Source organism: Fukomys damarensis, unplaced genomic scaffold (genome assembly GCF_012274545.1).
Source record: "Fukomys damarensis isolate Sample0158 unplaced genomic scaffold, DMR_v1.0_HiC HiC_scaffold_15, whole genome shotgun sequence".
NCBI lineage: Eukaryota > Metazoa > Chordata > Mammalia > Rodentia > Bathyergidae > Fukomys > Fukomys damarensis.
In genome coordinates, this window is record NW_022900927.1 from 3,699,199 (window position 1) to 3,725,138 (window position 25,940).

General features: G+C 43.7%; 1 protein-coding gene and 1 non-coding gene across 2 annotated transcripts in view; both read right to left on the reverse strand.

The window, feature by feature from the left end:
* Positions 1-3,499: 3,499 nt before the first annotated feature.
* Dip2b (disco interacting protein 2 homolog B) overlaps positions 3,500-25,940 on the reverse strand; it is a 140,722-nt gene continuing 118,281 nt past the window's right edge. Inside the window, exons 27-39 of the mRNA XM_033763889.1 lie at positions 25,792-25,823; positions 25,372-25,493; positions 22,823-22,934; positions 20,811-20,920; positions 20,049-20,179; positions 18,076-18,244; positions 16,400-16,570; positions 15,145-15,206; positions 14,378-14,435; positions 11,975-12,049; positions 10,635-10,812; positions 9,693-9,816; positions 3,500-7,333 (exon numbers count right to left, since the gene is read on the reverse strand). Coding sequence (XP_033619780.1) covers positions 7,081-7,333; positions 9,693-9,816; positions 10,635-10,812; positions 11,975-12,049; positions 14,378-14,435; positions 15,145-15,206; positions 16,400-16,570; positions 18,076-18,244; positions 20,049-20,179; positions 20,811-20,920; positions 22,823-22,934; positions 25,372-25,493; positions 25,792-25,823 — 1,597 coding nt within the window. The 3' untranslated portion in view covers positions 3,500-7,080. The remainder of the gene's footprint in view (positions 7,334-9,692; positions 9,817-10,634; positions 10,813-11,974; positions 12,050-14,377; positions 14,436-15,144; positions 15,207-16,399; positions 16,571-18,075; positions 18,245-20,048; positions 20,180-20,810; positions 20,921-22,822; positions 22,935-25,371; positions 25,494-25,791; positions 25,824-25,940) is intronic.
* Positions 19,122-19,228, reverse strand: LOC117286206. Its single transcript, XR_004517352.1, has one exon. It is a non-coding gene; the product is annotated as a small nucleolar RNA U13 (small nucleolar RNA).

Here is a 25,940-nt window from a genome sequence, read left to right on the forward strand (position 1 = left end):
GACCACTAGCTCAGATCAACTGATTCTTTGCCTTTGTCCCCTTCCTGTAAGTTTTGAGTGTAACCCCCCCCCCCATTAGCCCTATATAAAATGGCCTCTGTTTCCGAGCTAGCTGCCTCTCTGAGCTACTTGGCTTCGGGAGTGCTGTCTGGCCAGACTAATAAAGGTCTATTTGCCAACTTGCCTGGTGTGTTCCTTCCTGGGTGACTCTCGCTGTCCAACAAGCTCCTGGAGCCTCACTGAGCTTCTGAGCCCAGCATCGTGGAAGCCTCTTGGCTGTTCACGCTCCAGGAGTAAAAGTGAGACTTAAGTCTTAAACTATGTAGCTAACACTGGTCTCAAACTCAGCGATTCTCCTGTCTCAACCTCCGGAGTGCTGGGATTACAGGTGTGTGCCACCAGGCCTGGGCTGTTTTGATTTTTTTCGGGGGTGGGTACTAGGAATTGAACTCAGGGTGTCCACGCTTATCAGGTAGGTGCTGTGCTGCCCCCTGCTGAGCTACAGCCCTTTTGATTAAAGCTGCTGACCCCCAAGCCCTCTTTTGATTATTAGAGCTTTTTAGGTTTTGAAATTTAAAGTGTAAGTACTCCAACTCCGTTCTTTTTCAGTTTTTTGAAAGTGTCTAACTTACCCAAGTGGCCTTAAATTTGCAATTTTCCCACCTCAGCCTCCCAAGTAGTTGCAATTATAGGCATGCTCCACTGTGCCTATCTCAATATTGTTTTCATTCCCAGTCCCTTTATTTCCATATTTCATTTTAGAGACAAAGTCTTGCTATGTCTTAAACTTCTAGATTCAAGTGTTCCTCTTGCCTTAGCCTCCACAGTAGCCAGGGCTACAGGTGTATGTCACTGGACCCAGTTTTTCTATATGAATTTCAAGATTTAAGTCAAACTCTTAGCATGATACACAAGATCCCCAGTGATTGGTCCCTGGCTCAAGCCTCTATAACTGTCTTTTCCTTTCATAGCCTGTACGCTTGCCTTAGTCCTTTTGTGCACAGTGGGTAGGCACTCAATACATGTCTGTTAAATGATAAAATGTCCTCAGTTGCCAAAAGAGCTTGGACCATGATTCAAAGACCAATTTCAGCATCTGAGAACATGCACAATTAGACGGGCTTCTATCAAGTTTCCAGAAAGGACCATAGGCAGCTAAGTTAGAGAAAAATGAAATATAGCTGGAGAGGGACTGGGCTCTCAAGGAAGTCAGCAGACAATCAGAGACACTGGAATTGTGGCTGGAGGCACAACAGAAGAAAGCAAGGTCTCAAGAAAGGGAAGGGTTGGATAGGGCGGGGGATTTAGCTCAGCGGGTTCGGTGGCCTGCCTTCCAAGAGCAAGGACCTGAGTTCAATCCCCGGTATCCCCCACCCCAAAACAAGGAAGTGTTGGAGATTTAGCTCAGTGGTGCCTCCGCCTGCCTTGCAAGCTCAAGGTCCTGAGTTAGATCCCCGTGCCTGGGGAGCGGGGAGATAAAGTCACCAAGGCCAGCCTGGCATACTTCCCTAAAGAGTTAAGTGGAAACTTGAAATTATACTATAATTAGTACCACCCCTTCCATTAAGCCCAGAAATGCATCAGATACAGGGGTGGGTGGTGACTAGGACATCTGGACCCATCCCTTCCTAAATCTGTTTTACGATCATAAATAAGCCAAGGTTAACGACACCAGCCATATGACCTTGCTGCATGCCCGCTTCCTATTGGATCAGTATCAGCTAAGGAACTGTACTTGTCACCCTATTGGTTGGTTGGTTTGATCCACATTGTACCCACCTCGTGACTTTGTTATATAAACTGCCCCTGACCAAGGGCCTCGGTGGCCATCCCGTTTCTGGAACCCTTCCTGTCCCACTGGAGCTATTCCTATTCCCCAATAAACCTTTTCTACTCTTAACCTTCCCCACTCCTGGAATCAGACTCAGGACCTTGCACTTGTCAGGAAGGCGGGGCGCCACTGAGTTACATCCCTGGGTCCTACTCTTAACCTCCTTTCTCCTTTGGAATTCATTCTATTTCAGGGTGCATGAACTCGGCCCATCTAACACCTAGCAGGTGAGGGGTTATATTTCTCTCACATCAAATGTAGGAAATAGAAGAACAAATGAAATATCACTTGGAAAAACTGAAATACAACCTAATTACAGATTAGAAGAAAATCAGTTTATGATCAATAGTGCTCCCACATTGGGTTTACAGATCGAACCCGGAACTTTCACACTGAGCTACATGCTTAGCGACCACCTCCCGCCCCTTGAGATAGCACCTTGATAAACAGCCTGGGCTAGGGTCAAACACAGGATCCTCCTGTCTCAGGCTCCCAGACTGCTGAGATTACAAGTGTGCACCACCATGCCCAGCTGATTTTTGCTTTTTTTTGGTGTGTGTGTGAACAACAGATTAAAACTACCAAATGCCCCAAAGGCAAGAGGGAAGCTGAACTATAATTATTACTCCAAAGTCCTGACAACGGCGTCCTTCCTTTCCGAGCGCTACCACTGTTCCCTGACCCAGCCGCCTTTACCTTCACCACTGTGGATCTCAGCTCACTTCAGCTGTGATGGTCTCACTGCTCCAAGTAAAGACTGCAATCTGTCAGTCTGCAGGCTGGGGCCACAGCTTAGTAGTAGATGCTTGCTTAACAAGTTCAAGGTCCTGGGTGCCACTCCAGTCCCCCACCTCCCCAACACACAGAACCCATCAACTCCCAGGTCGCACTCTACGTGTGAGGAAGTAAACACAATCAGGCATCAATATTTATTAACACAAGACAAAGGAAACACATTCAATGAGTTAATAGAACACTGTCCAGCCAGATGTTAAATTTTAAAACGTATATCTAGTCTAATTTCAAATAAATAAAAAACTTTATACATAATTACACAGTACTATAGTTTGAATTTGACAAGGGTAAATATCTTGACAGAAAGTAAACAAAACAGCATTTAGAACTAAAAAATTTATTCTTATATCTTTACAATCTCTTCCTCTGGACAAATAATACGGCCCATCTACATACACCTAAACCGGAAATGTGGTATGAATGATAAGAAAAGGCCTATTATGTATTTGGAGTACTGCAACTTCTTGCTACAAATACTCCTGCTTTTACATCAAAGCAGATGACAAAAATGACACCACTAAGGCATAGATCATGTTGGAGTTTGAGGATGAGGTGATGACTCCTCCTACATTAGTCTAAGAGATTCCTGGATATTTAAGGACTGTAATTTATTTGGCCAAGAAATTCAGCACCAAGCCTGGAGCGGAGACCTTAACACAAATTTAAGGCCTCAGGCCCTTTGTTGATTCAACAAAAACATTAAGCAAGCACTGCCCAGGGATTAAGTAAGGAGTGACACTCAAACTCTAGACAAGTGGCCCCGCATGGTGGCGCACGCCTGTAATCCCACCACTGGGGAGGGTGAGGCAGGAGGATCACTGTGAGTTCAAGACCAGCCTGGGCTACATAGTGAGTTCCAGGTCAGCCTCAACTACATAGTGAGACCCTGTCTCAAAAAAAAAACCCAACCAAACAAAAAAAAACAACAAAAAAACTAGACTAGTGATGGTCCCAAAACAGCCTGAGGCAACACAACTGCAGAAGGAAGGAATTTAGGTTTACTGGGGAGAAATGGGCCCTTTATGTGGCAAGAATTAAAGAGTGAGGAAACCAGCCACAGTGTCTCTGCCTGTAATCCCAGACACTCAAGTGGCTGAGGCCAAGAAGATCGTAAGTTTGAAGCCAGCCTGGGCACTTTAGTGAGACCTTGTCTCAAAAAATAAAAAAAGGCTGGGGATGCAGTTTAATGCAAAGGCTCTGGGTTCAATCTCCAGGACACCCCCACCGCCATAACAAAAAACAATCTGCACCACCACCTGCCTCACAAGTGCAAGGGCCCGAGTTCAATCCCTTGTACTAAACAACAACAGCAACAATAACCAATTGTGGATTCGCTAATGGAAATTAGCAAGATGGGCATTCCAGGGTCTCAATGAGGAACAAGATGGAGTTTGTGTAGCTCTAAGAATCTCTAGGGCCTAGGAATTTCCCTCAGACAGCGGCGCCCCTCTTTGGTACAGGGGATCGAACTTGGGACCTTGCATTTGCAAGGCAGGTGGTGGAACCACTGAGCTAAATCCCGGCCCAAGCCCTTTCTTGATCTACCTCAATTACTTGTGCTGAGGACTGTAAAGAGGTTGAAAAATTTTCAGACCAAAATCTTCCTCCTAACAAGATGGGGGCTTGCCGTTGATTGCCCTCCTTCCTTTATAGCCTAAACCCCTCACAGAGTATGTTCTAGAGGACTGGAAATGTTGCAGCGTTTTTTGTTTACCAATAATGGCTTTTTAGGCATGCTTAAATAGTTCTACCACACAGCTTCTACTTAAGGAAAGGGCAGAGTATTGTGTCATCAAAAGAAAAAGAAATTTTTATTGAAGTCTATAACAGACCTTAAGAGAGGCCTAAAGATAGACCTTAAATATGCATATGACCCACAAACACCATCAGGGCTGAGAGAGGACTCTGCTCTCCCTCCAAAGATTCTTTGCCAGTTCTGAGAAGGCTCCCCAAACACAGCTCTCAGCTTACCTTTTTCCACTAGCACAGAGTGGCTTTGGGGCATATAAAAAATAAATCGAAGCAGCTGTGAGTCAGAAAGGAAAAACTAAAGATAGAGGCCTGAGGAACAAGGACGCTGGGTAATCAGCCCCAAGTAACGAGAGCTGGCCACACTCTGAGATGAGTATTGTACCTGAAGGAATGTGTATAGGCCTGTGCTGTCCAACATGATAGCCATTAGCCACGTGACTACTGAAGACTTTGAAATCTAGCTAATCCAAATTGAGATGTGCTTAATATACTGTTAACACAAAAAAATGGAAAAGACCTCATTAATAATTTTTATACTGATTTCACATTGAAACAGTATTTCTGATATGCTGGGTTAAATATATTAAAATCGATATAACCTTTTTCTTCAGTTTTTAAATGTGGTTACTATAATTTTAAAATTACAGGTGAGGTTCACATTATTACATTTATAGTGGACAATGAGTCCCTAGGTACTGATGACCTAACTTATAGGACTGAAGCTGCCTATAATTTTTTTCTTAGAAATTGGGGATTATGGAGATAAAACTAATACTCAGGTTCCACTGCTTTGGTTAGTGAATTACTAAAAGCTGTTTTACTAACATTACTTCCCAAATAAGTGGGTTGTTTTCTCTGCAACCAGACCATTGCTAGAGACTGGGATTTCATTTGCTTTTTTCTGTACATCCTAGAACCTCCTCCATCATGTGTAAATTAATTCCATCCAAAATGTTAAAAAAGAGATCTGAACTGGAAGTATCTCAAGGTCTTCCCAATGTGGAGTATGAGCTAGGAAGAAAAAAGGACGACGTGAAAAGAAGTGAGAAAGTGGATCTGATCCACAAAGCTGTGCAAAGGCAGCCCCGGAGCACTGCCTCCTGACGGGTCTGGTCTTTGCTTTATAAACCTTATTTTCAGGGTAATTACAAGTCTTACAAATTGTTTAAAAACACATTTAGTTTACACGATGTTACAGCGGGGTAAATAATATGTATTATTAAAATAGTCTAAATAAATATTTACATAATAGATCAATCAGAATGGGCCAAAGAAAACCATTCTGATTTAACAAGTTAATTCTTTTCACTTTTGAGGTTTTAATTTTTAAAAATATTTCTGTAAGAAAAAAATAATAAAATTTAATTATATTCAAATACATGAAGTATCAGATCGAAGAAAGGAAACTGAGCCCGAGGCCAAATTCAGTCCACACTTAGTGTGCTTGACCTAGGCACCAATTATTCCAACAGTTTCTTCAGACGTCAGACTTCCCTGTTTCAGTATGAGCCTGGCTATTTGGGCAACCCCACCAGGCAGTTTCGAGGTGTGCAGTTATTTGGCCTTACAGTCCCACGTGAGGGCCGACACCACTTTACAGCCTATCACTCTTGCCTGAGAGCTCCCTGCCCTCACCACCTGAGGGAGGGGGGCACTCCTCAGTTTTCAATAAAAGACAAGCTCTATGTATAAACTGTAGATGCAGTTTACAAAGTACAGGAAAGAGGAAATTCTAAATTCTCTATAGTCACAGTCACTAAATGTGAAAGACAGTTTCAAAGACAGGACTAGAGCAAGCTTTTGTGGTTCCTTAGGATAGGGTGAGATCTAATGCACCTTACCTTTTTCTTAACATGTGATTTTTAACTTCAGATTTTCATTTCGTAGAAACAGGATAAATTTTAGAGGCTTAAGCTGATTCCAGGAATGCAAGCTTTAAAAACAAATATAGGCAGCTTTACTTTATGAAATACACCGGCCAACAAAGACAAAACAATGTGCAGCAAAATCTGCTGACAATGTGCACTTTTTAGTTATCTAATCAATCAATTACACTGCATTAAGAGAATGATGAAATTCTCTCACAGTAGAAAAGTTTCCACTCTGTTGTAATTATATAAGCCAATTTCAATTCTGTAGCTGAATTATGTGTATTTACATGTCCGAAACACCGGTCAAAATGTTTTACAGTCAAGAATTATATATATATATAAAGTAATTTGCATATTCAGTGGGTTATCAATTTTGCTCATGGGCTGACTGAAAGTAAGCTGAGTAGTTTCATGTTAAGGAAACCCACAGAATATCTAGCTATGGGAAAGTGGCAAAATACAGTACAGAGTGGGGAATCTGTGTAACTCAGGCTACCTCTTCATGTGAATTCATTAAACTCCCTTACAAAATTCTAAAATGGCATTAGATAAAAATACAAATATGTACACCAGATGAAAAAAAAATGCCACATGCAAGTAACTGCTTTAGTAACGCTACGCTGAAGCTCAGGTCTAACAGACTGTTAACATTTTTCTCATTTGCGACCGCAGATTTCCCCTTTCTTGAGCGCTATTTCATTGCAGAATCCCACAAAATGAGATGAAGGATGTCATGTAGCCAGCTCAGCATACTTCCCATCATCTAAAAGCCTGCTCCTTGCCATGGGTCTTCAGTCTCTGTGAACCTCAGGACGGTGTCCGCAAGGCCGGCTACATGTTGTAAGCCACGTAGATGGGGTCTAACTGGTCAGCTAGGAAGCTGTCCCGGAGGTGCATCCTCTGCTTCTCTCCCCGGGAGTTGATTGGGATGACACCTGGGTCCACCACAACCACAACACCAACGATGAGGTAATGCTCTTCCAGGACTACGTTGGTCACTAAAGGAACCAGATCCAGGGCTTCCTGTTCAGAGCCGCATAGTTCCACAACCACCACAAGCAAGTTGGTCCACGTGAACACAGCACTGAAATGTCAATGTCATCAGTTAACGTGTTGTTCCACTAGTAGTCATCTTCTACAGCCTCTACCAAGACTTCACCCCTTTCTCTGAGAACTGTCTTCTCTCTGGATCCTAACAACCTGTGCTATATGGTCTGCCCAGATGATCACAGCCGATCAGCTGAGCCATCCACAATCTCCTGGGAGTTGACGTGGGATTCAAAGTGGCACAGAGAACAGCCCCTCAGGGAGGAGAGGATGCAGGAAGAGAAGACCCACCTACTCTGGGAAGCAGGACAGAAGTTCCCGGCAGCCTCCTGGGCCTCCTGCCTGTCCTGAGACCCAGAGTCAAAGCTTTTCTGGAACTTCTGAGATGGCCAGGTGTTTTTTTTTCCCATTAATTCTTTCTTCTGCTTAAGCTTTTTTTTTCTCTCCTGCTTAGCTTTTCTGAAGAATTTTTTGGGGGACTACTTGGGATTGAACTCAGGGCCCTGCACTTGTGAGGTAGGTGGCGGTACCACTGCCTGAAGAGTTTTTGTTACTTACAAAAGAAGAGCTTTAACTTATGATAGTGTTCTTATATTAACAGGAAGAGAGGCTGTCTTAGTTCACACTGTATGTGCTCATAGTTCCCTCATGAGTGTCCCCTATTATGTAAAAGCACCACAAAGTAGAAAGTTACCTTCCACTCTATGGGTTACTGTATCACAATACATGACCTGATTGCTGATATATAGTGTTAAATCTTTTTTTTTTTTTCCCCTTTAAGGATTCCACTCATTGGGCCAGGGATTTAGCTCAGTAGTTCCACCACCTGCCTTGCAAGCGCAAGGTCCCAAGTTCAATCCCCGGTACTAAAAAAAAAAACAAGATTCCAATCATTAAAAAAGTGGGCCAGGGATTTAGCTCAGCCGTTCAGTGGCCTGCCTTGCAAGTGCAAGGACCCAAGTTCAATCCCCGGTACTAAAAAAAAAAACAAGATTCCAATCATTAAAAAAGTGGGCCAGGGATTTAGCTCAGCCGTTCAGTGGCCTGCCTTGCAAGTGCAAGGACCCAAGTTCAATCCCCGGTACCAAAACAAAAAACAAACAAAAAACCTTTTAGGGCCCGGGATTTAGCTCAGTGGTTCTGCCACCTGCCTCTCAAGTCCTGAGCTTGATCCCCAGTACCAAACAAACAAACATACAAAAAACCTGCAATACTGTGTTACATCAACAGTTAAATGTCTACAATTAGAAGGTGGCCATGCACCCAGCTTCCCTGCATGCTCTCCAGAAACTCTTCTGCCTATAGATGTTCTCATCTCAGTCAGCCTTGCTCAGATCTGGGGAGACTCTGACCACGACAGGAACATCTGTAGATGAAGAAATGTCTGGAAAGCACGAGTGAACTGTGGCTACTTAGAGGGGAAAAACCCGGGGAGAGACACACTGACTCAACAGGGAGGAAAGAAACTGGACAGATTCTGCACAGTTGAGAACCCAGAACAAAAACCAGTGGGTAAAAGCCAGAGTTTAAATTTCAAGGTATTTTAGATGGGATAATCCTTTATCAGGGAAGAGTGGAGGGGATTCCCTCCATGACAGGGGAATTGGAGGAGGCTGAAACACCAATCGTTCCATCTGCTTCCCACTGATGTTTACTGAACATATGCTCATTAGATCCTTCTTGTCATCAGAATGTAGGAAAGAGCGTTTTACTGAAAGAAAGCAGTATAGAGAGCTGAGTCTTTAGAGTGGTTGTTTTGACCTTCAAGTCATAGTTCTTCCCCCCCATACCACACTGATGTCCTAGGGGCAGATTATCTCCTACCGCCTTCTAATTATGAGAGTGGGTCCTTTAAAAAAGAAGAACCTGTCCCACAGGGCTCAGGGCTCAGAAGAATGAATGGTATTTCCAACAACACCCCCAAGGTGAGAGCTGGTCTACTTACTTTCTTAAGCCCCACGAAGATTCACATCTTTGGGTATTTGGTACAAATGGCTAACCAGAACTTTTTTTTCCATACAATTAAACTCAGGGACACTCTAATACTGAGCTATAACCCCAGCCCTCTTTTTATTTTTTGTTTTTGTTTTTTGAGACAGGGTCTCACTATGTAGTTGAGACTGACCTGAACTCACTATGCAGCCCAGGCTGGTCTCGAACTCACAGCGATCTTCCTGCCTCAGTCTCCCAAGTGCTGGGATTACAGGCATGCACCACCACGCCCGGCTCCCTCTTTTTATTTTGAGACAGTCTTGCTAAACTGTCAGGTGGGACTCGAATTTGTGATCTTCCTGCTTTAGCCTCCATCAGTTTTGGCACTGCGGCATGCGTCACTGTTCACAGTGAGCCAGATCAATTCAAATCAGCACTAAAGCAGTGTGTGCAGGGGAAATTACCATTCAGCAATGCTCCTATGGATCCTAGACACTGAAGTCTCAATGTCGATGGGGTGGTATCGTAATCCTCTCAGCTCCAATGTCTCATCCAAAGCTCCCACCACATACAGCGCGTCGTGACGCTCTGACAGAACGGAAAAATATGGTTCAGTCACATACTGCAGGCAGCGTAATGATGGAGTTAAGACAACAGGTTCATGTGTGTTCTGAGGGGGAAATGATGGACGCTGGTGCCACAGATGCAAGGGGCCAAGGCGGAATGGTACAGTCCATGTTAGTCCAGACTTTAAAATCCGGAGAGCTATCTGTATCAGGTCTTCAGTGTACGATACAGATAGTGCCATTCAGGAAAGGGGGAAGGCATACAGGAGGGAAGCCATGACCAACCAAGTGGGCAGAGAATGACTGCAGGGAACCCTACCCCACATCCCTGCCAAAAATCAGGCCTATATGCAACACTGAGAAGCAGAATGGTTCCATAGAATTAACTCTTCTTCAGGGATGAGCACGGGGTTTTTTCAGAGAGGGACTCTCTAGCCCAGGTTGGCCTTCAGCCTTCAGTACTGGGATTATAGGCATGCACCACCACACCCAGAGATGAGGGCTGTTCCTTCTGCTCCCAAAATGGTATGCATGGGTAGAAGAACTAAAAATGTTCCATTTGTCCCAGGAGCTTGTTCAGTATCAGTGCCCCCGGAGCCCAGAGCCTTGTGCCCTCAGCCATCTCTATCACTGCCTGGCCCTCTAACGCCCACTTCTGGGATCTCAAGTGGTGGCCCTGGGCACTTCCCTTCAGACACTGCAGAGGCCCAAGTATTACTTCAAAGGAACATAAATTCACTTATGGGTTCAAGAGCACAGAAGGGGACAACTGTGCCCATACCCCACACTCTTCAGGGGGTAGAAGGCCAGCCAGCACTACAGAACAGAGGTGGCAGATACCTCCGGTGGCTGCTGTGAGCTCAGTCCTGCGGACAAACCCGAGGTATCCTGTTCGAGCCCAGAGTGTCTGAGCAGCATCCCCAAAGCTGAGGCGAGTGTTGAAATGATCAGCTTGAAGAGTCTCACTGTCGTAGATGGTATAGTAGCCACTGGCTGTATGGGGACTGTTCACCCAGATCTACAAGGAAAGGACAGTGGTCACGTTTTACCAGGAACAGACAGATTCTCCTGGGACAGTATTTTCATTTGTTGGAAGCTTACTTCTATATTAACAACACAACTGCAACAATAAGGGCAGCTGGCATTTACTTTGTTTGCTCTGTGCAGAACAATGAGGTAAGAAAGACTTTACATGCCTAACCTCCACCAATCTTGATATATATGTGACAATATGGCTCCCCACTTTTCTTTATTTTTTTTTGGTACCGGGGATTGAACTCAGAGCCTTGAGCTTGCGAGGCAGGTGATGGAACTACTGAGCTAAATCCCCGGCCCTCTTTCTTTCTATTTTCGAGACAGGGTCTCACTATGCAGTTTGGGCTGACCTTGAACTCACCAGGGACTCTCCTGCCTTGGCCTCTCGAGTGTTGGGACTATAGGCATGTGTCACCATACCTTCATGCTTTTAGCCATGAGCCACACTGCCTCTCTAGCTTATTTTTCACCTGCTCCCAGATTCCAACAGAGATACCGAAGCGTCATCCTTGTACTTTGGATGTAACTACTGGTATGAAGAAGAGTCTTTAGAATTTTTTTTTGGGGGGGTGCTATTTTTTGAGACAGGATCTTGCTATGTAGCTCAGGTTGGCCTTGAGGTCACTATGCAGTTTAGGGTGACATCAAACTCACAGCAATCCTTTCTCAGCCTCCCAAGTGCTGGGGTTACAGGTGTGCGCTGTCATGCACAGCTCAAGAGTATTTTTATATTAATACAAAAATGGATGCATTTCAGAACATAATTACATGAATTTAAAAAATTTGATGTATGTGGCTTCTTCTAGTTTCAGCCATTAAAGGGTGGATTTGCCCAGTTTCTTTTCCAGCTAAGTGAATTGTAGTGGACAAATCTTGGACTAATTCTAGTCTGGGAACCAAAACCATCTCTTGACTCTAGTCTTGATATCTCCTTTCTTTTTGTCTCCTACCTTTCAGAAAAAGAATATTCACTATGAAGAAAACACTAAATGCACTTGGCCTGCTTTCAGGATGTAAGAACTGAAGTCTTGAATTTTTTTTTCTTTTGGTACCGGGGATGGAACTCTGGTCCCTGTGCTTGCGAGGCAGGTGACAGAACCACTGAGCTAAATCCCCGGCCCTGTAAAACTGAAAATTATACCTACCTCACCCAGGTGAGAGTCTCCAACAGGCCCTTTGGTCTCAGGATTAACAATAACCACTTTCACTCCAGGCAAAATCTAAGAATCAAATGGAAAATCTAAAGATAGGGTAGTAACAACCTCTAGGAATCTAACGACCTGTAGGAAATTAAATCTATTTAATAATTAAATCACATGACCTCTAGAAAATGTACAGCTAGCTGCTAGAGATGAGTACCACAAGGGCAATGGCTATCCCTACATGGCTGCCCCACGGGGCCACTGAATCCTACTAAATCTCCCTCAGTTCAGTGGAGGCCAGAGGTCTAATAAGATTCACCCTAAAAAACAAAATAGGGGACCAATCTACAACTCTTTAGAGTGATGAGAAGCTGCAGATCAGGACCATAACTGCCGTGGAACTTTCTTTTCTCACTACCTATCTCATTCACAGAAGAACGTAAAAATCCCTTAAAACAGAAAGGGAGGGCAGGACTGAGAGATTCCACTCTGGCCGTTATCAAGGAGCAGGAGGAGTCAGATGAGTCAGCACAGAGGTGGCTCTGCAGGGGAACAGAGGATGTCTGAGTCCTGGGGTTGCAAAATACCTCACATGCCTGGGATCTTCCTCAAGATGGGAAAGGAAGAACCAGGGCTCTCTGGTCACGTGCACCTTGCTCCCGGCATCTCTTTTTATCTGGGGTACCTAAAGCCTCAGGTTATTTGAGAAGCCCCACTGTGGTCCTCTGAGCTTAAATATGTGAAATCTCCAGGAAGGAAGGGAAGAAGTGGCTCCCTCTAGGCTGCCCTGGGCCAGGCCCTGCAGGGCGTTTGCTGAGGCTCCTATTTGCACTCCACTAGCAGATCTGATGAGGTAAAATCCACCCACCAGGCAGTGTTGCCTTACAGCAGAGTGACACTGGAGTCAGCACCCAGCCCCAGAAACAGCAGGATCTCCTTGTTTTCCCTTTACCTCGGCCTGGCCTCCAGAATTACTAGGCCCAGTCCTGAGGGATCAGTACTCTCTCAACTGCTCCTAGCCAGATCTCTCCTTCCTTTAAAAAAAAAACTGGTGGTACTGAGGAGTGAGCCCATGATCTGAATGGGCTATACCCCCAGCCTTTGTGTAGTTTTTTACTCTGAGGCAAGTCTTGCTGAGGTACCCATGTTAGGCTCAAACTTCTCATCCTTCTGCCTCAGCCTCCCACAGTGCTGGGACTGCAGGCGTTGTTACCACACCAGCTTCAACTATCCTGCCAGACTTCTTTCAGTTTTAAGTCTGCTATATTTTCCCCTGATCTTACACTGTATCACACTCACATCTGCACCTCTAGCTTTCTCCATGTGACATTCCTAAAAATAAAACTGGCTCTTTTTAAGTGCCATTCAGCCATCCATTTTTCAAGTAATTAACACTGCCTTTTGCTGATTTGTCAGGAAGAGTAATGCTGAATTAAAAAACTAGAAATTAAAAAGGCTCAACTCTCCTCTCCTATTGTAAATAGGTAAGTTAATTAGGTATCTTTGTAGGCAGTTAGGGTTGCCCTCAAAGCACCAGCCCTCAAGGAGCCAACAGGGAGATTAAGGCACATTTACTGGTTAGCATTATAAAGAAGAAAAGAGGTACTACTTCCTCAGAGATAAGTAACAGTGATATTCTAAATAGGAAACTCCTTGCACATGACTTATTTTCCCATTTGATCCCCATTTAATCAGTATTACCTGCGTGACTGTACTCGTAATCTTACTGTTGGTTGGTCATGGTTTTGTCCCACCTCATGTCCATCTTGTAAATTTCCACTGGGTCTTATAGTTTTGTTCCACTCTGCACCTGCCTCTCCCCATGGCTTTGCCACATGACCCCCCCCACTTAAGTTTATTGGTGCTTTTAACATATGAAACCTTTGAAAAGCAACCCATTTCTGGTCCCCCTCTGTCTCTCTCTCAGAAGCTTTCTTTCTCTCAAATATTTTCCTCCTTTTTTTTGGTTTTTTTGAGACGGGGTCTCACTATGTAGTTGAGACTGACCTGGAACTCACTATGTAGCCCAGGCTGGTCTCGAACTCACAGCGATCCTCCTGCCTCAGCCTCCTGAGTGCTGGGATTACAGGTGTGCGCCACCACTCCCAGCCTTATTTTCCTACTCTTAAACTCTGTTGTTCCTAGAATCCATACTTCAATTTTGGAGAACATGAACTCTAGTTTCAGATAATTAGCAGGTTTGGGAGTTGCATCTACTTCCCTTAAATCACTTCTACACATACCCATATAAATTTTAAAGCATTATCTAAGCAGAAGCTGTTGAATTATCTCCAGGTTTCAATTAAGTTTTGCCCTGGATACTAGCATTTCGTCTGGCTTCAGATCTGTCTACAGTGACTGACCTCTCTGCAGAGCCCACCCACCAAGGGCCACAGAAGACAGTACCTTTCCAGACTCCGACAGCAGCAGACTCTGGGGGGCTCCTCGCTCCACAAGACGAACCCTGCAGAAGAACAGAAGTTACTGAACATTGCCTTTCTAAAAGTGATTTCACCACATCTCCTGCCTTCCCGACACCCCTAACTGGTCTCTCAGACTTGGCAGCAGGGTGTTTAGCAACATCCCTTTCCCACTAGATGTCAGTAGTGGCTCCCCTGTTGTAATACCCCAAATGCCTCCAGACATAGTCAAATGGCCCCAGAGTAAGAACACTGCACAGTGATGTGCCACCCGTGCAGGATGGGGCCCCGGTTGGGACACATCAGAGGATATCCGTGAGTAGGGCTCAGGGAGAGGGTGCAGAGTCTCACTCAGCCAGTGCTCAACTGGAACAGAAATAAAATCTAAGCTGAGAAGGCAAGCTTCTACCCAGGGAATTCAGATAAAATTCTGCTCTGCTCCATAGATCTTGTCTGTCTCATATTATTTTTAAACTCTCAGAGGAAAGTGACTTATCATTTCAGTTTAATTTGTATCAAATTTCACAAGATAGTACTACATTTTTAATATTAAAGAAGAGTGCAGCAACTGTGAGAATTACAGCTTTCTTCTATAAATGGAAATCTTTTCAGGAATTAATGATAAAAACGAGCTCCTCCCCTCTTCCCAGACCCCTCTTGGAAGATGCAACCAAACATAAAGGGAACAAGGGGAAATATGGGCTTTCAGGGTGTAAACTCTGTGCTTAAGAGTGCTAATAGGCAGTGGCATACCTGTCATGTCTTAATGACTTCAGATCAACGTACACAGTAGTGGGATCAGGCCCTGAGGTTCCCTAAAGAAAATCAAAGCAGTGAAATGTTTATGTAGAATTGAAATAAACTTTCTTTTCATATTTGTTTCCTTTTTTTTTGGTACAGGGATTGAACTTAGGTCCTTGCACTTGTGAGGCAGAAGCCGGAACCACTGAGCTAAATCCCCAGCCCATCTTTTCATATTTCACATGCTCCAATTGAGAAATAGCATTTTAGCTATATATGTGCACTAGCCACTCAATTTTGAAAGCTCACTTTCTCTTCAACCAAGTGAGGTAGGGTGGAGTTAACAACTACAAGTGACTCAGCCTGGGGAATCTAGTTTCCCTTCCTCTCCTTCATCACAGGCTGCGGTAGCACGGAAACATTACCGAGCCAGGGAGGGTTTCCATTTCTGGCCCAGGGATTTTCTTTTGTTTTGTTTAAGGCAGGGTCTCACTATGGAGCCAGGGCTGGTCTCAAACTCATGCAGATCCTTCTGCGTCAGCCTCCCAAGCACTGGGATTTTACAGGTGTGCACCACCATGCCCAGGTCTGGTTCAGGGATTTTCAAAACCAACACTAGCCCCAAATGAGAGCAAGAGGCCCCAGTGGGGCTCCATGGTAAAAGTACCACAATACTTCCTGGAATTGCTTAACTATGAGCACAGAGGACCTGCAAGTATCTACCCACATATGCCATTCTCTTTTACTCAGTCTCATCCATGCCTGTGTCTGCTTTATTAGCTTCTAGTCTGTACAAAGTCAAATTCAGTTCTAGTCCCTTTTCTGTTATTAACCCATGAAGAATAACATGGCAAAGCTGCCACCTGATTGGAAAAGGAAATAAAAGAGAGCAGGTTTATTTGTGCCTCATTTGGGAAAAAAAAAAGTGTAAAATACAGAGAAAAATGGAAAAACAGGTCAGATAAAAATAAAACCCAAATAGGGTGTTCTAAATAAGACTCGAAGCCTTCTGGCTCACTGTCACGCACCACACCAACACTACGAAGAGGAAGCATTTACACTGGTGCTCGTCTATCGGCCTCTCCCAGTGCTCTGACCTAGTAACTCAGTGAGTGTGCAACCCACCTTGGGAAGTATGAAATCGCCATATCCATTTTACAGATGAGTAAGATGAGGTACAGAGCAGGCAAAGTAAAAAGCCTCAAGTCCTGCCACAAGTGAGCCCAGGCCTAGAACTATGAGAGCAAACACGACTTGGTGATATCACCTGTAAACATATTGCTACATTGACTCTGGATCCAAAAGTGGTGCTGACAGCCCGAGGGGACAGACCAATGTCTTTAAAGAGCTTGGAGAAGGACTGCTGGAGGGTGATGCGGGGCCGCTCCTCTGCCACCACCACACAGGTCCGGATGCAGGAGAGGTTGATCCCTCTGGTCTGTAAGACATGAATTACACAGGCTAAGGCAGCAGGGTCAACAGAGAAGAGCCACTGCTCTTAGGTTAAACAAAAAAAGACCAGGAATTTTTTTTTTCTTTCGTACTGGGGATTGAACTCCGGTCCTTGCGCTTGCCAGGCAGGTGGTGGAACCATTGAGCTAAGTCCCCAGCCCTCTTTTTTTTCCCAGATATGCAGAGAAAAGCAGCTTTCAGAAGAGAAGAAAATGCAAGACACCAGTCTTCTAAAATCATTATCATGTGAGCTTCAGACATTTATAGCTAAATGGATGAACCTTGAAACCATACTCATTTTTTTGTTTTGTTTTGTTTTTTTGAGACAGGGTCTCGCTATGTAGTGGAGACTGACTTGGAACTCACTATGTAGCCCACGCTGGCCTCGAACTCACAGAGATCCGCCTGCCTCAGCCGCCTGAGTGCTGGGATTGGAGTATGTGCCACCACGCCCTGCTTGAAACCATACTTTTTTTTGGAAACCATACTCTTAAGTGAAATAAATCAGACACTTATTAAAATACCACATTCTTTCTCTGGTGTGAGAAACCAAAAGTGAAAATAAGGACCAAACTGTATAATGGATGTTGGGAAATGGGAAGAAAATGTTCAAATGGGAAGGGGAACAAGAGGGGAGGGAGGAAGTGACAAGAAAAAAAGTAAAAATAGAAGGAAAAATGGAAACAAAGCTTCTGTACATGGGGGGGGCATTAGGGGAAATGGAATAAAATTTATTTTAAAAAATAAAATCATTACATGGGTAAATGTGCTCATTCTTTATTCTTTTCCTCTTTCATCTAAAAATCATGGGCTTCCCATCAATATATTTTTATTATTCCCCATTTCTGAACCTTAGGTCTCTGCTGGAACTAAGAGAGCCTGGGTATCTACTCTCATTTCTTGTTTTCCTTCTTGAAGTCATACTTCTCTATTAAAGATAATTCGGCATTTTCTGACTTTCTCATATGATAGCCAGAAATATGTTCCTTATAGTATGTATATGAACCAACTCCCCATGGCGAAGGTAACATTATGTATTGTAAACATGAAATAATTTTTAAATTTTAAAAAAGGAAAAGAAATAGAATCCTTGGAGACACACTTTAGTGAACTGTCCTTATCTCTGAGGCCACCTCCAATCTCAGATGTTTGAGGTTTCAAATTCTATGGGGGAAATTCTACTGGAGGTCACAGTTTCCTTTTATCTTTACGTGAAGTCGTTTCCATTCAGCTTCCAACCAATCTCATCTTTTTCACTAAAAAGTAAGAATCTGTTTAGATCCTGAAAAGAGTACACTAAATTAATAAAATGAAAAAGTTAAAACTTCCTGAGTTTATAAAATACTCATTTAAGTGTCTGGCCAGAAAAAGGCAGGCAAGTATGTCTGCTAAGCCTACTCTGTTATTATCATGCCCTGGTTCATTTCTCTAAAACCTCTTAGAACTTAAAAGCCCAGGTTTCTTAGATTATTTGTTGTGGCTAAAACTTACCCTTAGCACCTCCACTTGGTTTCCCAGCCCTTTAGTGCAAAGCTCCATTACAGAATAGGAGCAGAAGGTATCCCTTATTTTGTACTGGTTGACTGTGGCAAGCCAGAGGAAAAGGTTGTTTTCTAACTCCATAGGAGGAATTAAGATGGACTGATGACCGGAATAGACACTGAAATGAAGAAAGGCGAGAACACTATTAATTCATTCTAGACACCTTATCCTAGAACACTAACAATTCAACAGATATTTACTGCGTGGGAAGGACAGTGGACAGTTACATTAGCACTAAGAATCAGCCTTGTCCCTATGCAACTCACAAGACATAGTAACCATAAATTAGAGTAGACTGTAGTAGGTGTGGTAACTGAGCTGTGAATAAAGGACAATATGAGTTCGTAGAATAAAGAGCGATTCATTCAAAATGAGAAAGGTGGGTGGGGGTGGCTGTGTCACTGAGTAGGAGGCGTCTGAGCTGGGGTTTAAAGAATGAGGAAGAACTGAGTGGCTAGAAGAGGGGAGGACAGGGAGGGTATTCCAGGCAGAGGGACAGAGTATCCACAGGCAGAGAAGTACAGAGCATGCATGGTTAGAACAGCATTCCAGGGGAATCCTGGAGCACAGGGAACACGGGGGAGTAAGGCTGCAAAGGCTGGGCCAAACTCTGAAAGGGCCTAACTGGACTATGAAGTGGGTGACATTACACCCCTAAAGGGCGGTTTTAGTTGGAGCAAAACCAGCAACTGGAGCAGAGACTGGAGACACAAGTCATTGGAGGCTGAAGGCCAAAGACTGTAACAATCTGCTGGCAACAATACGAAAGAGGGACTATGTGGGCTTGAATTCCAATAGCTTGACTAGGATAAAAAGAAAGGAATGGCACAGTCACCTATCATAGATATAATCTGCAGACATGAAGTCTAAACTTCCTAAATCCTTGTATAGATTAGAATCATTAGGAGCTCAGGAAGCATGCATTTAAAATATACTGGCACTGCGGTTGTCACCTCTGGAGAGCTAAGTCTGGGGAAGCCTCATTATTCTTTCTACGTCAGATAACAAAGGTGTCAACACTGTAACAAGGTTTGAGGGAGATACTTCTCATGCACAACAGTGTGAAAACCCAGTCATCACACTTAATGAACCACAAAATGATTTGTTTTTGTTTTGTTAACACATTCACAATGGGGCCATAATTTATACGTCTCACAGATGGGCAGCCTGAACTACTGGTGGTACATGTATGATGGTCCCATTGGGTAGCTTTTCATTATTTTTATTAATAAAAAGATCAATAAAAGGGATAGTTATAGTGTTTGTATCATGGGTGATACAAGCGACCTGATGAGACCATCATGCGTGCACCACCAGTGGTTCAAGCTGGTGGAATGTGTCAAAGACGACTGATTCTTACAGACAGACCAGTACAGAACAACTGAACCAGAGAATGTAACACTTAACTATGTACACCATGGACATGGAAGCTGAAGACAATGCCCACATTTCATTTACGAAGCATTCATAATGCCCACAGAAGTGAAAATACAGGTCTGAGATAAAGCCCCTGGGGCAGATGACAGAAAGAGCTGGAACGTGCTATTCCTCAAGAAGCAATCTGGCAGGGCAAACACGCTACTTTCCAGGCACTGCCACCACCAAATTGCAGTACCTTCCTGCCAGGCCTAGGGGGTATATTTTGGCTGTCACCCAAGGCATCATCCTACCATCTGGCTTTGCTTCTAAAACAAGGATTATAGGTAGAAGCACAGAAGAGGTAACAGAATAAGTGCCATTTTATATAAAGCATTAAACAGAAGAGGGGAAAAAGGGAATCCAGACAAAACCAGACAACTCAGAGAAACAGCCTTTTACTAAAAACCACAGCAAGTTAAAGGAGCAAAAAGAAGGATGAGCTGGTTACAGCAGCCCCAAAGTATACCCCATACATTCTGTTTCTTTGGTTTTCCCATCCTTACCTGCAGAGACACCAGAGTGCGAAGCCAAGCCCGCAGTAAGGGTCAAGGCAGATGGCGATCTGCCGAGAAGAATACAACTCACACTGGAGCTTAATGGCTCTACAGAGAGCGTTAACTGCAGAGTGGGACATCTAGAAAGGAAGGAACATGGAACAGGATGGAACTGGCATAACACACACAGAGAAACAGCTCTGAAGTTTTAATTCCCCAAACTCAAGTGAGGCTTTTTTTTTTTTTTTTTTTGGGAGATAGGGTCTCACTATGTAGTGGAGACTGACCTGGAACTCACTATGTAGCCCAGGCTGGTCTTGAACTCACAGCGATCCTCCTGCCTCAGCCCCCCGAGTGCTGGGATTACAGGCGTGCGCCACCACACCTGGCTTTTAGTGATGCATATTTTTATTACCTCATAACTTAATCCAAATCTAAATTAGAGCAACACATTTCTGTTCACCAGTTAATAATGAACTTTCTATCAGTCTGTGATTACATAATGACCTTAACTAGAACTCAAATCATCAGTTAGCTTCTATGCTAGGGTCAGACATTTCATAATACAGATTCCTTGGAATAACTTATTCCGGAAGAGCTAATGCTTTTATTTAAATATAGCAGGGACCCTTGATCCTCCACCTACTGGCCTTTAGTTCAGCCAGCAGGCCTCTGCCTCAGAGTCTCAGGGGCAGTGGTCATCTCTATTTCTGGCAGCGGGGCACCTGACCAGTTTTTGGTGAGTGAGTGCATACATCCAGACTGCTTTACCTTCACTCCTGTAAGCATGCCAGTTGTGGAGACACTGAAATCAAGATATGCCAACATCTCAGGAGTGGGTGGTTTATATAGCTGAGATAACCTTTTCCTGGGTAAATCATCTGCAATGAAAAAACAAAACAAAACAAAAAAACTCAAAGGTCATTAGACATGCTGGAACGTGAAAACCATTGCTCTTCTACTAGTCTTCTGTGGCTCTGCTATGGCTAAATTTAGCTTCTGGGATTTATGAAAGCTTGGGGTTCCTGTACTGAACCAAGCAGCTCATGAATTTCTCTCTGAGGAAGGATGGGGTTGAGGATACCGCTAGAAAAAATAAAGAGGCAAAATCTACATCAGGTGAATTTGTTTAATAGAAGGTTAGCAAGGAGTAATATAGCATAGTAATAAGCAAGGTGCTGCTCTTCAAATGCCAGCTCTAGGAATGGAACTTGGGGCCTTTTACATTTTGTGATAGGGTTTGGCCAAGTCACTCAGATGACCAAGACGGGCTCGAACTTATAAACCTTTTGCCTCAGCCTCTCAGGTGCTGGGATTATAGGTGTGCACCACAATGGCTGGCTGCCCTTTTTTAGTGAATATCACCTAAAATTCATACACGTTACAGTTTTGAAATTATTTTCATATCATAGGATAGACTTTCTCAATAAACATGTAAGTCAGGGCTGGGCATGGTGGTGCATGCCTGTAATCCTAGCACTTGGGAGGCTGAGGCAGGAGGATGGCTGTGAGTTTAAGACCAGCCTGGGCTACATAGTGAGTTCCAGGAAGAGTGAGACCCTGTCTCAAAACAAACAAACAAACAAAGAAAAAAAACCCCAACCAAATAAACAAAAAATCATGAAAGTCAAGGGAGGCAGTATTTAGCAAAGGGTCATCCCAGTGAAGGTTATACAGGCAGCAAGTGCTAGTGAAGCTCACACCCAGGTGTTCTGACTTCCGGTCCAATGTTGTATCAACTATGATGGCTCTAGAAGTCAAGGTTAGACTATACCAGTATTTCATATGGCCCTACATGTAAATACAGTCACAGCTGGCATGATATCCTAACCACCTTTGGATGACACCAAAAGGGACAGCAAGATACTTTATTTTTTAAAAAGTTTTTTTTTTTCTTAAGTTTATTCATTTGATTGCTTGATTGACTGACTGCCTGATTTTGGAGACAGGGTTTCACTATGTAGCGCAGGCTGGCCATGAACTCCCTTTGTAACCCAGGTTCGCCTCGAACTTGTGGTGATCTTCCTGCCGCAGCACTCCAAGTGCTGGGATTACAGGCGTGTGCAAACACCCAGCTGGTTTATTTTTGAGGCATGGTCTCACTAAATTGCTAAACTGCCCAGGCTAGGAATGAACTTATGATTTTCCTTCCTCAGATTCCCAGAGTGCTGGGATTACAGGTGTGCACCATCATGCTTGGCCAAATACTTTGTCTGAAGAACTCTTGGAGTACCATGAATGAGCTGGTTCTTTGGATTTGGTTACTGTCCAGTCCTTTGGTCCCACAAGCGGAATGAATATTAATTTTTATCTTCCTTAAATAAAGAATTGCAGCCCAGGATTTAGCTCAGTGGTTCTGCAACCTGCCTTGCAAGTGCAAGGACCCGAGTTCAATACCTGATACCAAAAAAAAAAAAAAAGAAAGAAAGAATTGCAGAAAATACTTAAAGCAACATTATCTACAGAAGAAGAGTAAATAAGCTATCGAGAAATAGAAATCAAACATTAGAAAGACAATATGATAGGAATTAATACACACATACCTTTCTATCATAACTCTGAAAGGTAAATGGTCTTATTTCTCTAATTAAAACACATGGACTGGTAGATTAGTTTAAAAAACAAGACCAACTCTGCTGCTTGCAAGGTTTTCTCTCTGCCTTAGCAGATGGAATATGCTTCAACATGAAAGATATACAAATGTGCCTGGCATGAGAATGTAGAAAATCCCAGGTAATGAATGTTGCTTCTGCAGCAGCTCTGGAGAAAGGACTTCTTCTCACCTGTATCAATGATGGTCGGCCAGGTTTTCACATCCACGGCTGCGGCTGCCTCCCGGGACCTTAGTAACCTCATTAGGGTCTGGGTGGTAAGAATGCAGGCTGCTTTGCTGACCTAGAAATGAGACAGACAGCAATAAGCACCTCTGGCTGCTGCTAAATATTAACTTTTCAAAGATCAGGATTGGAGTTTACCTTGGCATTTTTGTGTAATGCTTAATTCTCTCAAAACAATAAGACTTTTTTCCAAGCAACGAGTTGTAGCTTACAACAGTGATTCTTAAGTATTTTAGTTATTCTCTCAGTAATGGATCCTGCAATCCAGATTTCATTAAGCCCAGAAGACAGTAAGGACCTCTGCACACTTAGGAAGGAAAGGAGTGAGATGAATGCGTATGGAGCCGTGTGTGCTGTAGCTTAGTGCAGGGAGATGGAGCATCCTGAATGCCGCACAGCTCGCAGAACACGGATTCAGATGCAAGTCCCGCAGACAACGAGCCTGGCCTGGGATGTGTGCAAATGCAGATCAACAGAAAGAAACCCCTACTTCTCTGGCCCACTTTATAACAAGGGCATTTGTTTGAATCAAACTGTGTGTGTGTTTTTTTAAGGGCTGGGGATTTAGCTCAGCAGTTCCACCGCCTACCCAGCAAGAGCAAGGACCCAAGTTCAATTCCTGGTACCAAAAAACAAAACAAAACAAAAAAACCAACTGCATGTTTTTTGTTTTTGGTACCAGGGATTGAACTCAGGACCTCGCGCTTGTGAGGCAGGCAGTGGTGGCTGAATCAACTGTGTAATAAAATCAATCATGATGAACATTGCTTTTATGCTGCTAACAGAACAGTAACTCTCAGAGAAACAAACAATAAGTAAATTAGAATTCTGTAACCTTTCAGTCCCTTGGCCAACACTGCCTTGTGCTTTAATATACATGAGGATATGATGCAATACAGATGTATTTAATTTCAATTCTTAAAACTTTACCACATATTCCAGAATAAAGTTTGGATGTCTTTTTTCCTGCAGTGCTGATGATCAAATGGAGGGACTTGCTCATGCTAGGTGAGCATTCTACTGCTATATGTTCCCTAACCCCTGGACATCTTTTTTTCTTTTGCAGTACTACGGATTAAACATAGGGCCTGCACACTGAGCTATATGCCCAGCCCCCTGCCCCCTTTAAAGACAGGGTCACTAAATCACTATTAGCCCAAACTTATGTTCCTCCTGCCTCAGGCTCCTAGAATGTTGGAGTTACATGTGTGTGCTACCACACCCAGACTTGTACATCTTATTTTTTTTTGCAGTCCTGGGGATCGAACTCAGAACTCTGCATTTGTGAAGCAGGCATGATGCTACTGAGCTTAATCCCTGACCTCTACTTGGACATCTTTAATGCTAACTAAATGAATTTATGAAACTAGAATAAAACTGATCTGATACTGGGGAGAATTTAAGAGTCTGGTGTGTGAAATTACGCTGCTTATTATACAGGAAAAGTAACAGACAGATAACATGCTTTATGAAGAAGAGGACAAGTTTTAGGGAGAATTATTAATGATGGCTTTACCTCCTTAATGTTCATGATTAATATCCACAATTCTATATTTCACCAATAACTATTTTCTTATAGTTCCTTTAATAACAATGGTTACTTTGGCTGGATTAAAGAACAGGAGATAGATTTTATGAGAAAAATTTGACTTTTTGTTGGTAATCCTGGGGATGGGACCCAGAGCCCCAGAGCCTTTGTACTAAATTCATTCCCAGCCCTTTTACTATTTTTTTTTTTTTTTAATTTTTGGCACCAGGATTGAACTTGGGACCTTGCACTTGTAAGGCAAGCAGTGGAACCACTGAGCTAAATCCCCCCCTCCTTTTTTTTTGCTTTTTTGAGACAAGGTATCACTAAATAGTTCAGGCTGGTCTTAAACTCATTATGTAACCTAGACTGGCCTTGAACTAACAGCAATCCTCCTGCCTCAGCCTCCCAAATGCTGGAATTACAAGCATGCCTACCATACCCAGCTTACTTTTTCCACTTTTGAGACAAAGTTTTGCTAAGCTAAAAAATAAAGAAGTTTTGCTGAGTTGCTCACATCGAGCTCAAACCTACCATTCACCTGCCTCAGCCTCCTAGAGTGCTGGAATTCTAGACATTGGACACCATGCCTAGCTAAAATTTTACTTTTGCGGGTGGAGTGGGGCGTTGAGACAGGTTCTCACTACACAGTCTAGGCTGGTCTCCAACTCACTATGTAGCCGAGGCTGGCCTTGAACTCATGGTGACCCTCAGCCTCAAGAATGCTGGGATTACAGGCACGTGCCACCATACCCAGCAAAATTTGACTTCTTTTTAAGGGTTTTTTTTGGGGGGCGGGGGTACTGGGGATCAAACACAGGACCTTGTGTTCGAACCACTGAGCTAAATCCTTGGCCCAAACCTTGACTTCTTGATACAATAAAACTGAGAAATTATTAAGGCTCCTTAATTTTTCGAATCTGGGCTTCATGAGATGAGGACAAAGCAAAGTACACTTGGCACTTACATCAACAATCATGCGGACAGTAGGCAACGTGGCAGTCAGGTTCTGGGCATGAGGAGGTCTGACGGTCACAGGTATACATCCTGCATACAGGCAGCCATAGAATGCAGCAATCAACTCGATGCCTGTAAGATAGAGGGCATGATCAGAGGTCACTTAACTGCTAGTATCACTAAGAAGCTGGGTATTGTGGCGCAGGACTATGATCCCAGCACTTGGGAGGCTGAGGCAGGAGGATCACTGTGAGTTCAAGGCCAGCCTGAGCTACACAGTGAGGCCCTGTCTCCAAAACAAAACAAGAAAACCCAACAACAAAACAAAGAACACTCCCCTCATAGTATCACTAAGAAATTAAATGCAGACCTTCCAAAATCAGTTTACGAAATCAAGCCAGATGGGTTAAACCACCATTTAACAAGATACCAGCAGAAGAGGTTGGGCGTGGTGGCACACGCCTGTAATGCCAGTGCTCAGGAGGCTGAGGCAGGAGGATCGCTGTGAGTTCGAGACCAGCCTGGGCTACAGAGTGAGTTCCAGGTCAGTCTCCACTACATAGTGAGACCCTGCCTCAA